Consider the following 16,947-nt stretch of genomic DNA (forward strand, 5'->3'; position numbering starts at 1 on the left):
AGCCTAAGGCAGACGCTTAACTGACTGAGCCACCCAGGCGCCCCTGAAGCTCTTTTACAAGCCCTATTTTAGAAGGAAATTTGAGACAGGTTTGCTGATTTACCCAAGAATCATTCAGTGAGTTAAAAGTTGGGGAGGAAAGGTGGCCCACAAGATGAGGAATCATGGATCTAAATTAATAAAAATTTAGATTGCTGCTAATTTCCAGTGATGTTGGGAGAATAATGTTTGTGAAGTTTATATTTGTAAAATAGAATGATACCTTTTTATTCCCTTGAGGGAATTTTGTGTTAGGCATAATTCTTCCTCACAAAGATTTTACAGTCTAATTGAGGAGACAGATGTAAATCTACTTAATACATAAATGTTAATGTAACTACAGTGATTTGCTATAATGGGTTGATGAGTAGTGTATAATGACTGATATTAATGAAAACTTCTAGAGGAGATAAGCTTTAAGTTGAATATTGTTAGCATAACTGTTGTTTCTAAGCAATTATAAAGCACTTAATATTACCACTACTATATTGTTATATTTTAAGGTACTAGGGGATATACTTTTGCTTTTATTTTCCTCCTTTTGAGGCTTAACTATCAACTTTAGTTACCAACTTCAGCTTTGTTATCAGCATTTTTGCTGTCAGAGGACTCTGAGTTAAGAATGAAATAAATAAGCTTCTTTATTAAAAATCACTTATTTTAACATATAAAATATTTTTGTGGTGAAGACTTGACATATGTTGTAAAACTTTCACTTATAACATGATGAGAAAGAGCCTTGAACCTGAAGTCAGGAGATGACCGTCTTCATCTCGCTGTCACTAAACTAGCTCTGTGCTAGTGACTTTACTTCTTTAAGGTTTCATTTTTTTGTAAGAGGACAGGATTGACTAGGGGATCTCTAATAACTCTAAGATTATAAGTAGTTAAAATATTTAATGGAAAGTGAAGGCTTTTTTCCTTCTTGGATTTTTTTTTTTTACATTGCACTGTGTAAATGAATGTCTGTAAGGTCATTACCTAATTGGGAGTTTAATTTCTGCTAGCCAATGTTTGTGCCAAATTGGAATTTGAGGCCAGGTCTGTAAGTTAAATGAGACTATGATATAGTTTAGGGTCATCTTCATGTTTGTATATATGAAGATACGTATATATAGCTAATCTTACATATATATATAGCAAATAATAGGAAAAACATGTCTAGTCTGTGGGAACCATGAATGTTACTTTCTTAATTATGTGAAAGTATTGTGTAAGTGTGATCTAGATTTTTTGGAAGATTTTCAATTTAAAATATTCTGCCTTCTTGTTCTCAATTATACTCTCCTTGACTTGTTTCTTCTTTTTTTGAGAAACTGAGAATTAAGAAATTGGAGAATTTGGGTTGAGAGACATCGTCACCAGAACTTTTGTTCTACTTTAATGCTGGTATTAAATGGGGGGGGAGAGAGTTTTCTGGAAATTTAGCTTAAGTATTTTCACTGGTAAAACAAATCTGATTTGTCAAAGTTCACTGTGAAGTTTGAACTTGAAAATCTTACTTCCATTTTACTGTAAATTGAAATACCTGGTTATCAATCTTGAAAAGATCAGTTTGAAAACAATTTAGGATGTGAAAAAATGAAGCATGTGTTGAAATAAAACTGGAAGAATGGCATTCATTTTTTATTTTTAAAGATTTATTTATTTTAGAGAGCAAGAGCGCATGCGACAGAGCGAGTGCAGCGGGGAGGGGCAGAGGGACAGGGAAGGAAACTTAAGCAGACTCTGCGCTGAACTCGGAGCCCAGTGGAGCCCAGTGCAGCCCAGTGGAGCCCAGTGCAAGGCAGATCTCACAACCTGAGCCAAAACCAAGAATCGGAGGCTTAACTGACTATGCCAGCCAGCCCCCATTAAAAAAAAAAACAAACATATTTGAAGTGTTTAAAGAAATTGGTCTTCGGGGGCGCCTGGGTGGCTCAGTCATTACGAGTCTGCCTTTAGCTCAGGTCATGGTCCCAGGTCCTGGGATCAAGCCCCGCATCGGGCTCCCTGCCTGGCGGGAAGCCTGCTTCTCCCTCTCCCACTCCCCGCTGATTGTGTTGCGTCTCTCGCTGTGTCTCTCCCTGTCAAATAAATAAATAAAATTTTTAAAAAGAATAAAAAAGAAATTAGTCTTCAGAATTTATTGCAGCATTAGTACTAAAATTCATAAAAAACTGAGTTAAAGAGTGACATCAGTATTTAAATACGCAGTCAGGATAATTCAGCATAAAACAATTTCCTTTTGAAACGCATGTGGTTGGTGGAGAAGGGTGGGTCGGAGCATGTTCTTGATAATTATTGAAACTCCTTGTGTTATCTGTAGCTTAAATGTTCAAAGGGATGCAAAGAAGTATTTATGAAAAACTTGTTAAAAAATCCTTTATGTGTAAGTGGACAAAATACTGTTGTACTTTTGGAAAATGGAGTCATATAATTTTTCATCTGTACACTGTTTAGAAGCTAAAACTTAAAGAAACAAGATAGAATTTGGGTGTTATTTTTCTGTTTGGTAATAAATATTAGTTGCAGTCCTTAAAAACAAAAATCTCTGAGCTGAGGATCTGCAGAGTCCCTAGACTCTTTCAGGGAGTCTGTGAAGTCAAAATTGTTTTCATAAGAATTCTAAGACATTATTTGCCTTTTCACTTTCACAAGTGTTCAGAGTTTTCTAGAGGCTATCTGACTTGATACTACAACAAATTTAATGAAGAATCAAATAAATCCAACCACTTTCTACCATGTATTAAAAAGATTTACTAAAATGTACAGCAAAGCTACTCACTAATTTTTTTTGTTGTAGAAAAGCTATTTTTCATTAAAATACTACTTAGAAGTACTGGGTTTATTACTTCAAATGAATTGATAAATACTTTAATGTCTTCTTAATTTCAGTTTCAAATAGAATAAAATTTAAAATAGGACTTATATAAACAAAATCTCTTTGTGGTCCTCAATAATTTGAGTATGAAAGTTGCCTTTGACCAGAAAAGTTTGAGAGTAGCTATATTACAGTTTTATTTACTCTGCACTTTTCAGTACCATAGGCATTAACCATATGTGGCTACTGAGTGGCTGAGAAACTGAATTTTTAATTTTCTAAAATTTTAATTTAAACATAAAAACTGAAGCTGTGGACAACTTTCATATTGATTACATGTTGAAATGACAGTATTTTTAATATACTGGGTTAAATGAAAGGCATTAATTTCAGTTTCCACTTTTTAAAATCTGGCTTTTGGAAATTTAAAAATTATAATGTGGCTCATGTTGTATTTTCATCAGGCTGCTCTATTTAGAAAATTTTAGTTCTTTTTCTCTTCTAAACTTTTAAATTGTAACTATTGATTAAAAAGTCAAAGAGGAACAAGAAAAGATGGAGTGTCCCAGACTTTTACCTTTTCCCCCTTTTTATTGCATTCATTTGTGTTTTTCACTTACCTATTATGCCTTGGGGCATTAGAAGATGAGCTGAGGTAAGTCACGTGCCTGGTTGAGTGATGACCTTGTATTATTAGTTTATGGTCTTGCTTGTAGGGGCATACTACTATCTTTTAAGGAAGTGTTTTCTAATTTTTTCCATTGCTCTCAAATTAAATTGCTATTAATTTTTAGTTTTGACTTTAAGAACTTTGTTATGAGCTAGATCCATTGCCAGCATTCGCTTCTGCAAAGCTGAGAGGTATGTCTCTTGTCAGACTTAATTACCAAGTTTGGTATTTTGTAACAGCTGTTGAGTGAGTCTGGAATAGTCTACCATACAAACACCAGTTGATTAGAAAGCTGGAAATGGAACAAGAAGACTCCTACCAATAGTGAAGGAGGGCATAAGCAAATTTGATTTTTGGCACTATGATTAAAGTTAAAATTGTTTTGAAATTTGTTTGATAACGTTTATTTCTTCAAGAGGGATTGACTAGCAACACCAAGTACTAGTCTTAAGTAGAAAATGATACCTGTCAGATTACTTTTGGCTTCATTGTTTCTATTTTTAAAATGAGTTGCTTTTTTTTTTGGTCCCATTAATTTCATACACATGTCTAGAAAGATACCAATAAATCAAGTTTTAAGTAAGAGATAAGGAGTTTTCAGCTCTTGCTTGTAGTTTGCTTAATTGCTTACTTTGATTGTACAACACTGTTAAACTCATGTTTATCCTTAAGAATTGTGCATAATTCTAGTTTAAATTGTATTTGAATTACTGAGCTGAACCAAATGAATTGAAGTTTTAAAAAATTACAGAAACTTGAATAAGAGAAATATTTCTTAAATTTCTTTTATCAAAAACTATATCAACAAAAGAAAAAAGTGCTTTTTCAAAATGGTAAAGTATTCTTGGAAATTGATAGGTACGCTGTTGTAAAAACTGATCTAAGTATGAGCTCTTAGGTGTTTGTTTGCATGTGCTTTGGGTTATTTTAGTTAATAAAAATGACAAAAAGTAAAATTAGTAAGCATAAAAAAAAAAGAGAAATCAGTGCTCCACTTAAGCTGTTAGCTTATAGAATAACTTTATTTTATACCTTTTTTAAGTTTTGAAATATTTTACTTCCATTTATGTTTTTGATACTACCATTTATGTTCCTGAACTATTAGTATAACCTTCACAAGGCTAGAGATCTATTAACATTTGTCTCGGATTTCTAACACAGGGTCTGACATATGGTAAATGCTCAACAACCAAATGTTGACTGTACATAGATCATTAGATCTCCTGATTGATAATTCACAGAAAACGTATGCATTTTTGATATTCTCATCCTAAATTTAAAATATGAATTAATAAATGTTATTCTTAAGTTTGTTTGTGTTTTGTTTTACTCCGTAAATGTAAAACAGTCCTGGGAAATAATATGTTGAATTTGGGAGAAAGGGGAGTTTGAGGTCAGAAATATGAGCAAGAAAATATACTTTTAAGAAATAATTTCCGGGGCACCTGGGTGGCTCATTCGTTAAAGCATCTGTCTTTGGCTCAGGTCATGATCCCAGGGTCCTGGGATCAAGCCCCGCATTGGGCTCCGTGCTCAGCGGGAAGCCTGCTTCTCCCTCTCCCACTCCCCCTGCTTGTGTTCCCTCTCTTGCTGTGTCTCTCTGTCAAATAAATAAAATCTTAAAAAAAAAAAAAAAGAAATAATTTCCACTGACATAACTAACATGAAATCATGGTTTTAAAAATGTGCCTCAAACCACATAAAAAGGGCAGCATTATTTGTAATTGTTAGGCACGTTTCATTTTGTTTATAACTGAAAACATGAAAAAATTGGATAAAATTCTATTGCTGCATTATCAAGTCTTTGAAGCTCTGATTTTAATATGGTAAGGTTTTTAGGGTGTGTCTTAATACAGTTACATAAGGAATTAGTTTACCCAGGGTAGTTTATTAATAGCACCTAAGACAACACCTAAATTGCAACACAAGCAGACTTTAAAGAGAATGAAGTTCTTTAAAAACTTGAGACTTTGCTTTCCAAGGTTCTTTAGTATATGTGAGTATTGTGGGAAGGCACTTTGAAAAAATTACTTGAGAATGGTAATATATTTTATACTTACTAAGTTTCTTAAAGTTGAGCTAGAAGCACTGATTGAATCCTTTGCTTCAGTGAAGCAGCAGATAAGAGTAAGCAGGGTCACCTAAAGATAGATTTACTTAGAGGTTTGGCTGCCTCTCCGGAACTGTTTAGCTTTGAGCAGATTTCCATAAATGGACAGAGCAACTGGAGAGACCCAGTACCTTGGTTGAGAGTGTGGATGATGTGCAACAGGTGGTAAAACAGTCGCTGGATTTTTTTTTTTTTTTTTTAATAAATGCTCTCCAAATGACTGCTGTTTAAGGCTTAGGCTTTAGCATTTGGTGAATTTTGAGATCAAGTGAATTTTTTTTTTCCAATTAAAAGTTTCCTGGAAACAGTTTTAAAAGATTCCTATCTTTAATGTGTAGAACTTGTGAATTTGTAATATAGCTTATGGAATTTATACAAATACTTCCTTTTAGTCTTTTTAGAGGACATCTTGAGAAAAATCTATCCAGTTAGAAACTGTTATATATTCATGTTTCAGAACCAAGTAGAATGTTCAATATTTTTAAGTTAGAATGTGAAATTAATATATCATTAATATAAGTTTGTGCTTGAATGGCCAATTTTCCTATAAGGTCTGTGGGTTATCCTCAACTTTAATATATAAAAGAAATACTTGCATGCCTACTGTCTTAAAAATCTATATTGGGAATTATAGCAGATACAAAGATGAATTAAGATAACCCTCCTGACCTCAAGGAACTTATAATCTTACAGTAGTGATAAGAAATTATCACCATTTGGGGTGCCTGGGTGGCTCAGTCGTTAAGCATCTGCCTTCGGCTCAGGTCATGGTCCCAGGGTCCTGGGATCGAGCCCCGCATCGGGCTCCCTGTTCCACGGGAAGCCTGCTTCTCCCTCTCCCACTCCCCCTGCTTGTGTTCCCTCTCTCGCTGTGTCTCTCTCTGTCAAATAAATAAATAAAATCTTAAAAAAAAAAAAAAAGAAATTATCACCATTTATTGAATTCTTACCCATATGCCAGGCATTGTACATGTTTTTTATGGGTATCACCTTACTTAATTCTCACAACTATCTGAGGTAATACACCTGTTTTGTAAAAAAGGAAATCAGTTTCCTTACAAGAAATTAAATTGCTGGTCTAGGGTAACAAATAAGTAGCAGCGACTAGGACCCAAGCTGTTGGACTCGAAAAGCCAAACGATTGCTGTATGCTTTACTTTTCACAAGTAATTCAGTCAGCAAAGCATAAAGTAAGTGCCAAAAGAGTTACAGAAGGTGGCAGAATTAGAAAAGGCTTCATGGGAAAACGAACAAACATAGAAACTTTAAAAACAAATTTATTGGGTAAAACGCAGGAAAGTTGAGTGAAATCTCGAAGAGACTAGGTCATTGGGAATAGAGTTCCCAGGTGTCTGGCGCTGTGCTAGTGCGCGCACCTAGGAGGGTCTGTAAGAACCAACTAATTCATTAAACTAACTTGGAAGTACCTTTTCTGACTGATTCTGCAAGGTATTGCCCTTGATTTTAGTGGGTGTGTATCAAGACACATAATTGACCTCCTCCTAGGATTGTTAATCTACAACCATCCTCCCTCCCGCCCCACCTCCAAGTTAGTTTTGCCTGAAATTGGTACAGGGTTCAAATTTCAAGGGTCCCTGTTTTCCTTTGGATAAGATTCAGAAATTTCTCAGTAATTTCTAATCATTCTCAATAGTTGCTTTATAATTGTTTGTTTTGCAGAGTGTACATACTAGATTGTTTTTTAAATTATTTCTGTAAATAATTTATATGGACTAATATGTATCAGTGACTTAGAGTTATTCACATGAGTTAATTTGTTTCTCATAGAGTAATATGTTTTAATTTAGTAATGTATCCTGTACATTTTTAATTGAGTAGAGCTTATTTCCCCCCAGTGGAAGCATCAGTTCATAGCAGTAATGCACACTGTACAGATAAGACAATTGAAGCTGCTGAAGCCCTGCTTCATATGGAATCTCCTACCTGCTTAAGGGATTCAAGAAGTCCTGGTATGTGAATTGTTCTTTTTTATATTAAACATGTCATATCACTTTGCATACTAAAATAAGTTTCTTCTTAAATACATGAGGATTATTGTTGTTCTCAAGGTTTATTATGCATGAATACCTGTGACAGCAATACTTGATCTTTATTTGTCAAAGTTCCCTAGTCTTAAATAATTTTTTAAAATGGTAACAGAAAATGCCCATTATAGACAGATAAATATTTGTTAAATTGCTATTTATATCGTTATGTCTTATTTCCTTAACTCTGGGTAAATTATAAACCTTTGTAGTCCTTAAGGGAATGGCAGATGGGGTTGGGGGATTTGCTGCCCATGACTACTTTCTGTCTTTTACTTACTTACTTATTTATTTATAAGAAACACCAGGTGTTGCCTTTTTTTTTTTTAAGATTTTATTTATTTGAGAGAGAGCGAGAGAGCAAGAGAGAGCACAAGTGGGAGGGAGAAGGTTAGGTCCCACACCCTGAAATCATGACCTGAGCCGAAGGCAGCTGCTTAACCGACTGAGATAAATAGGCAGTAGCTCCAGAGAACCTTCCATGGTGGAGAGAGGAGATAGCTTCTACCATTTCTTCATACTCCCTCAGGCTGGGAGTTTCCTTTTCTTTTGGTCCCCCCCCTTTTTTTTTTCTTTAAGACTGCCTTTGAGGGCGCCTGGGTGGCTCAGTTGGTTAAGCGACTGCCTTCGGCTCAGGTCGTGATCCTGGAGTCCCGGGATCGAGTCCCGCATCGGGCTCCCTGCTCAGCAGGGAGTCTGCTTCTCCCTCTGACCCTCCTCCCTCTCATGCTCTCGGTCTCTCATTCTCTGTCTCGCAAATAAATAAAATCTTAAAAAAAAAAAAAAAAGACTGCCTTTGAGAGTCATTTTGTGCTCTAATTTTAATGTCCAAGTGTTAATTTGACTTAATACAATAATATTGGCCCTTCTTATAGGGATTTATAAATACCAAGAGCAACTGTACTTTTTAATGAGAATAGTATTATTCATGTATTATTCAGGGATATGAGAAGAGAATTAGGGCATATTGGTCAATGTATTATTTCACAGTAGTGTTATTAGCTGTCCCTTAATTGAAATAGAAATGTCATATTCTGATTATTCGTGCACAATGGAAGGAAGCTGGAGCAACATTATTGTATGTAATAGAATACCAAATGGCAGTTTCTATTTCTGTTTTAGTGACCCAAAACATCAGGACTGTTACATTAAATAAAATTTTAAATATTGAAAGATGATATTCATTGGGCTATAATCAGCAGGTTTTCCTTTTCATATTTCGAAGTGATCTGTAAATGCTTTCTTTTCACTGAAGACACACACATTTATTAAATGTTTTAAATTTTATACCATGTACATGTATTACCTAGTTAGAGAATATTGATGGGTACCAGGAAGGAAAGTAATTACTGAAGAAGTCACTATTATTCTGTTGTCTTATTTTCATTATGTTTTCCCAATTGTCAAAATAATTCAAAGTCTTCTGCAGTGAGCTTGAATGTATGTAAAAATGTGAAGAAGGGGTGGTGTAATTGCTCATGGTCCCCACCTTACCTACAGGATTAACATTTCCTTCAAGCTAATTTTCTTTGCATTTATTTCCTTATATACTTTAGATCGTATTGCGTATTCAGCAAATTAACGTTAGGCTCTTACCCGGCTTTGATGAATTGTTAATAAACCTCACCTCTACTAAATATTGAATTGTCCGCATGAAGAAGTATTAATGGGGGTGGGAAATTTTAATTTTTCGACTTTTTTTTATAGTGGAAGTGTTTGTCCCTCCTTGTGTATCAACTCCAGAATTTATCCATGCTGCTATGAGGCCAGATGTCATTACAGAAACTGTAGTGGAGGTGTCAACTGAAGAATCGGAACCAATGGATACCTCTCCTATTCCGACATCACCAGATAGCCATGAACCAATGAAAAAGAAAAAAGGTAGAGTATATTTATAAATTTCTGGAAAAGTGGGAGAAATTTTTTCTGGTATTTTTTTTCCCCCGATCAAGGGACATAGGAAATACATGCTGTAGATTTATGATTGATGTTATCTTTACCTAGGTATTCTCAAAGAATCAACAAATTGAGATTTTAATTTTGTGTTAACACGTTCATTCTGTTTTTAAAGGAGTTAGTATTTGAGCTCTAGAGAAAGTTGTCTGAAAATGGAATGATAACAAATGTTGGACAAGCAGAAGGAAGATTAGAGGTTCATTACTTGTCTGCCTTCTGATCCTTTTAGGTACTTGGTTATTTTTTTAAAACATTTAATTTTATTTTCTCTATTTTTAATCTTCCTACTCTTTTGTGGGCCTTAAAATAAAAAGCCCAATGCTATTTTGTTCCGTATACCTTCTGTCTTAAAACACCAAGATTGCCAGTAAGGACTTTTAAGTGGAATAAACTCACCAGTGGGTAAAGAGCATTTCCACTTACTATTTATTTGACTCCTGCTGAAACTTCTGCTCACCTGATCCTGATGGGTGAGGCCCAAGGCCCCATATATCTTCAACATCCCTAGGAGATGGGCAGCAAGTGGGTCTTTTTCCTGTTTGAATCAGAGGTAAAACTTGAAAGAAATGAAATTCTATATAAATGGGACTCATCTAATTCCACTTTCTTCTGTATCTCTTTCTTTACATTTTGGAGTAGGAAAAAATCAAAAAGGCAAAAATAAGAAAACTTGTGTTAGAAATAATGGTATTTCCTTTCATTTATTAGAGGTATTTCAAATTGCTGTGATTTTGATGTGTCTGTACTCATTACTGTGAGGGACACAGTGAAGAGTAAGATTTGAGTGCCTTTCCTCATGTAATAGATTACATGTATGTTGCAAGAGGTATGAATTAGAGAATTAGAAGGAAGAATTACTTCCTGCTGTTTAAATGTTTAAACAGCAAAAGGCATACATATAAATAGCCGTGTTTACCCACTTCCCCACTGTAGCCTTTGGCTGGTTGTATTTGATAGGAGCTATTACAAAATACTTACAAATGTTTAGATTTATTTTTATTTTATTTTTTAGGGAGAGGGTGCGCGTGCGTGTGCACGCACACACACGTGCACACACAAGCAGGGGCTGGGGGGGGGCGGGCAGTGCAGAGGAAGAGGGAGAAAGAATCTCAGGCAGACTCTATGCCCACCCAACGCAGGGCTCGGTATCACGACCCTGAGATCAGGACCCTGGCCATAATCAAGAGTCAGACACTTAACCGAATGACCCACCCATGTGCCCTAATTTTTAGATTTAAAAGAAGATGGAAAAGACCATGAATAGCTGGGAACCAAGACCTCTAGATGAATAGGTTCATCTGCCTATGTGGTATGATATAAACCAGGAAATAATTTGCCAATTTAATACTGATTTTATATATTTGAAAATAGATGATCTTAGTGACCATTTAAAAATTATATATAATGCATAAATATATATGCTTAAGTTCATTTGGCACATACTAAGTTAGGTAGGTTATTTTTGAATAGCAGAGCCGCCTTTTTATTTCCAGAGCTTCTGACATTCTAATGTGTGTTGTGAATCTGCAAGAGAAGGTAACATGCAGTGTTCTAAAAGTTAATTACTGTAGAACATTGTTTCCGACTGATGAATAAACTATTAAGAAGTATGATTTGGGAAATACTGCTTTATATGAAAATAAATTAAGCCTTTTTGGGCTAACATTTCGATGAAGGAAGTTGAGGTTTTTTCGTTTTTGTTTGAGTCCTATTACTGATTGATTTGCATTCTAAATATTATTTAAATTGAGAGATTAATCTCTGTTCTAATGAGACCAGTGAACTTTCCCTTTTAATTTTTGCCAGAACACACATCTTATTGATTAGTGACCATAATGAAATCCTAGAATAGCTATGTATTTTGAAATAAATTAAAACACTTTGATTTTTAAGTCTTTAGCTCTAAATAATCCTTGCTAATGAAGACCAAAGTGACATCAGAAATCCCAGATGTACGACAATCACCAAATTAGTAATAATATATTTAATCTGCAAATTATAATATACTTGACTATTCCCAGCCTTTCTGGAGGCTTCCCCTCATCTGCCAGCATTCTTTTATCAGTGCTGAGAATTGAAAACAATGCATTTCAGCCTTACGCCCTTTTTAGTATAAGTATAGCTCTTGCTTTTCTGTTCGTTGTGGATGCTAGTCTGTCTGAGAGCACCTTTTGGTGGAAGTGAAGAGAAGCTAAAGGAAGGGCACACTTACTAGACATACGAAATAATTAATTGAAAGATTTTTTTTTTTTATCCTTATAATGTACCTGCACATTGAGGTGGGGAAATTTGAACACTTATGCTTAAATTCTGATGAATGGATTGGCTCAGAGCAGTAGAGTGTTTGAAATATTTTTTACTTTTCCTCATTTGAGCTCAAAGGGCTTCCCAGATTATCAGATCCTCTGCAATAGGTAGGTAAAGTTTTTCTAAGAGCCCTGTAGAACAGAAAAGAAAAAAGTTTGTACTAGAATTTGTTTCCACTGCTGCATTATTGGAAGAGGTTAGCAAATTGAGGCTCTGACTGAGTAAATAATAGGTGGGTAGTACCTGACTTGCTATATACACTGAAATTACTGCCAACTAAGTGCTGTAATCTAAAATTGCAGAAGTGCTTTTATTGCTCCTTTTATTTTTTTTTTATTATTATGTTAATCCCCATACATTACATCATTAGTTTTAGAGGTAGTGTTCCATGATTCATTGTTTGTGCATAACACCCAGTGCTCCATGCAGAACGTGCCCTCCTCAATACCCACCACCAGGCTAACCCATCCTCCCACCCCCCTCCCCTCTAGAACCCTGTTTGTTTTTCAGAGTCCATCGTCTCTCATGGTTCGTCTACCCCTCCGATTTTATTGCTCCTTTTAAATGCAGCTTTTTATATACACTCAGTATATTAATCCACAAATTAGTGTCCAGTTTCATGAATAATGTGTTATCAAAGAGTCTGCTAATCATGCTTCGGTTATTTTTCCTGTTTTCAATGTATGGTTTCAATCTTATTTTTTTTCAGTTGGCCGTAAACCAAAGACCCAGCAATCACCAATTTCCAATGGGTCTCCTGAGTTAGGTATAAAGAAGAAACCCAGAGAAGGAAAAGGTAATTTGGGGAGGGCTGTTTTGGAGGTGAGATGACTTTTTTTTTCAGTTGACATTTTTGCATTGGTAAGAAAATGATTTCTAGGACACGTACAGGTGGAAGTACCGTCTTTGGTAGTAGGTATTAATCAGGGATATATGAGCATCGCCTGGGGAGCTTTTTCCCAGTTTGTACCCCACTGAGATTCTATAGCCATAGATAAGCTACAGGGGGAGTAAAAGGTAGTAGGCATTTGTGTTTGGAAAAGGTCATCTAAAAAGTGCAATCTGATGCACAGCCTTTTAAGAGCCATTGTTCTTGGGGGAGGTATGTATGTATAACAGTACTCATCCTCATATAGACCCGCTTAGAATCGAAGGGGTGGGTTTATAACTAAGACTTATTTCTGATACATAATTTCTTAACTGATAGAAGTAATGCAAGAATTCTCAAGGCAAGTTGAATTTAATTTCCTAGTCAACCAGTTTCAGTCATGTCAGGTCAGAACAAAAACCATATTTTTGCTTTAGAATTTGTATACTTTCATTAAAAACAAAAATTAATGAGAAGCCTCCCACATTCTGTGCTCTTTTTAGATGATTTCAGGTGTGTTCTGATAATCTGATAACCAGAATTTATCACTTTAATGAATGTTTTCGGACCAGTATTTAATAGTTGGATACATTTTGGATTAATATATTCAAATTTATTCCATCTTCAACAGGTGGTCTTATATCTAAATTTATTTTTTTTCTGCTGTCACATGACATATTTTAAATAGAGCAAAAATTAAATCTCTAGTAAAAAAAAAATTTCTCCAATAAGTCTATCAAGAAATTTAGACCAAAAAATGTAGTTACATTGAACTGTTAATTTATTCAGGAACTGAGAAATTGAATTTGGGACAGATTTAGGATACTTGTCTTATTTCTTTGTCTTTGGTCATTTTACATTTCTAACATCTTAGGTTTTGTCTTTTATGTTGAAAACTTTAAAAATTACAAAGCTAAACTGTAAATACACAGTTATTACTGTTTTTTAAATAATTCCCATCATCAGTGGTCTCTTGTACTCAAAGACCTGATGCTTAACACTGGAGAAAAATTTTGTGATGACCTGTTCTTAACAATCAAAATCACCTTTTACTAAAGTTTCAGTCTTTTATTATCAAACTTGAGGCAAAGTGTTGAATATGAAGATTAAAGATTAAAAATCCAGTCTGGAGGCACCTGGCTGCCTCGGTCGGTAGAGCTTGTGACTCTTGTCATGAGGTTGTAGGTTCAAGCCCCACAATGAGTGTAGGAAGTACTTTAAAATCTTGAAGAAAAAAAAAATGCAGTGTTTCTTCTGTAAAATGCTGATAATGTCTGTTATAGGCTTCATGAGAACTACCTTATCTGATAAAGAAGGCTTCCCTTTCTGAATAAGTGAGATTTAGAACTTACAGTTTTAACTTGAGAATGGGAACTGGGGTGGAGTGAGTATCCAAAGACAACCTGAGGAATGTTGTTGAGTCTCATTCCACAGACATGGATGCATTCAGATCCCTACTATGTTATAAGGCATTGTTTATGTTATTCAGAAGTTTCTTCCACAATAAGCTCACTTTTACTATGTCCACTCATAGGGCCTGATAATCTCCTGATCACAGAAATGTCCCAAGTACATATCTTAATGTAGCTGAAAGTTACATATGGTTTACTAGTAAGAGTTTTTACAAAGTATTGATGCTGATGCAGTGGGATTTCAGAGACGCAGACGTAAAGTTGAAGGTTAACCTTTTCAGGTTAAAAGATGCACACTGGTCTCAACTATGGGTTACCAAATTTATTGAATTTTCAGATAATTCCAGAATGAAAATGAAATGCCTGAGGAAGAGCATCAGGATTTAGATTGAGTAGCAGTAACTTAGTTTGGAAGCCTCCTACCCTTAGAGGTTCTTCTCATGAAGCCTGTAATTTGGATCTAGATTTGATGATAGTAAAGGGATAGTGAGCAGGAGCCTAGAGATGACCTAGTGACTCAGTGGTGGTATGTGTATTCTAATTTTCTCCTTCTCGGGGTTCTTTTCTGTTCTTTTGATCAACTTAAGAATCTTTGGCCCTAGAGGCTTTATGAAGGGAATAAAAGAAAAACAGCATTCTGAAAAGCCTGATCTCCTCATAACTACTGTCCACTAATTGCCCATCCTCCACTCTCCAAAGGGAAAGAAAAAAAAAGTCATGCTTTCTTCTTTTGGGGATTAAGTTCCTTATCTGAATCCCAGATTCCCTCCTTTTCCTCTACGCAAATCTTAGTCATCTTCCAAGTCTTCTGTCTTACCAATCCGCTTTATTTTTATTCCTGAAATCCCAGACTTTTCTGTCATTGATTTGGAATATAATGCATTGCCTTGTGATCTTGTGTCGCTTCACAAACTGTTACTTCTTTGTTGTATTGTTAACTTGTCATTTACTTTTCCCTTCCCAACTAAATTGTAAATTCCTTGAAGCAGGGACCAAGTTTTAAATGCTCTTCTGTATCCTCAACTACACTTGAGCATAGTGTATGATGAAGAACTATGCTACTCTGCAGAAATAGCTCATTTTCAAATTTTGCTAGTCATGTGATCAGATGTTATATAGTTAGCATTTGATGAATACTTGACTAGTTAAAGGAATTGCCATGTTACTTTTTAGTGTTTGTTTAAGGAGTTCATATTTTAAGACTGAAGCACAAATGTATTTACTCAACTGTTCATATATAATGCAATCCTAATACATTGCTTGTCTTCACTGTACTGGGTATGGTCAGTAGAAAGAGATTAGCAATTAAAAAAAAAAAAACAACCCTGTTTTTAGAGGAAGGTAGGTCTCATTGATAGAAAATTGACTAGTGGTCCAGAGGATAATGAAAAGATAATGTTTAAAGGGGTCATGGGTAATTTGTACTTTATAAGACATGTACTTCAGAGTTCCTGCATAAAGGTCAATCAAAGAAAATATATCAAAGAAAAGTAAGTTTCACGGTGCCTGGCTGTCTCAGTCGGTGGAGCATGCAACTCTTGATCTCGGGGCTGTGGGTTCCAGCCCTGTGTTGGGTGTGGAGATTATGTAAAAAAGATAAAATCTTAAAAGTTTTGCAGATTTCACCGTGTATTGCTTGTCTTTTCAACAAGTAAGTGCCTTCTGATGAATTTTGATCATAGAATTGGGGCTGATCATAAAATAAACATACTGATGCAAATAAATTTATTCATGGTTTAGATCTGTGTAAATTAATAAATTGGATTCTGTTTAATTCAGGTTCACTTTGTGCTATGCATTATGCCTTTGCCTTGCCTTTACTGAACTCAAAATTTAGGATAGGGTGATGTAGAATAGTATAAAATCCAGGACCTCTCTGTTATATTAGTATCATAACTGTAAACATAAATAGGATATTATTTTTGAAAACCAGCAAACAAGTATATTTAGGATTATGTTATAATGAAATATAGTGTATATATAATTTACTAGGCAACACAATTTGACACTGTATAAGTGATGCTCATATAGTGTAGTACTTAATGACAGACTCTTGGGACATTTGTTTTACCAGTAGTTAATGAATTTTTGTCCAGCATAATTAAATATTTGCCTTTTCTTTTTTTTGATTGAGGGTGAGTGGAGGTGGGGGGGGCAAAGAGGGAGAGGGGGAGAGAGAGTATCTTAAGCAGGCTCCATACCCAGCGCAGAGACCAATGTGGGACTCGATCTCATGACCCTGAGATCATGAGCTGAGCAGAAAACAAGAGTTGGACGCTTAACCGACTGAGCCACTGAAGTGCCCCTAAATATTTGCTTTATATTAATGAATTTTTAACCAATGTCTTATCATTTTTTCGAAGGAAACACAACCTATTTGTGGGAGTTTCTTTTAGATCTACTTCAAGATAAAAATACTTGTCCTCGGTATATTAAATGGACTCAGAGAGAAAAAGGCATATTCAAGCTTGTGGATTCAAAGGCTGTCTCTAAACTTTGGGGAAAGCATAAGAACAAGCCAGATATGAACTATGAAACTATGGGACGAGCTCTGAGGTAGGTACACAAGAGACTGAATTTTCAAATAAAACCTACATATTTCTGTATTGTCTATTAGTTGTTTAAAAAGAAGCTCTAAAAACCCCTTTTTATAACTTTAATTTGGGGGGATATTCTAGAGGAGTTTCTTAGGTTTGGAGGTAAATGGAGAGAAAGATTTTGGTCTAGACATCTAAAA

The 16,947-nt window shown here is 35.1% G+C and overlaps 1 protein-coding gene across 8 annotated transcripts in view; it reads left to right on the forward strand.

Annotated features, from left to right (window-relative positions):
• Positions 1-16,947, forward strand: part of ELF2 (E74 like ETS transcription factor 2) — a 108,334-nt gene that overhangs the window by 87,688 nt on the left and 3,699 nt on the right. For 6 of the 8 annotated variants that reach the window (XM_035023054.1, XM_035023046.1, XM_035023047.1 and 3 more), the window contains 4 exons: positions 7,479-7,592; positions 9,375-9,548; positions 12,640-12,726; positions 16,574-16,766. In XM_035023054.1, coding sequence (XP_034878945.1) covers positions 7,479-7,592; positions 9,375-9,548; positions 12,640-12,726; positions 16,574-16,766 — 568 coding nt within the window. The remainder of the gene's footprint in view (positions 1-7,478; positions 7,593-9,374; positions 9,549-12,639; positions 12,727-16,573; positions 16,767-16,947) is intronic. The other 2 variants (XM_035023048.1, XM_035023050.1) reach the window with 1 other exon arrangement.

This window comes from Mirounga leonina, unplaced genomic scaffold, assembly GCF_011800145.1.
Source record: "Mirounga leonina isolate KUSES-001 unplaced genomic scaffold, KU_Mleo_1.0 Mir_176, whole genome shotgun sequence".
NCBI classification, from domain to species: domain Eukaryota; kingdom Metazoa; phylum Chordata; class Mammalia; order Carnivora; family Phocidae; genus Mirounga; species Mirounga leonina.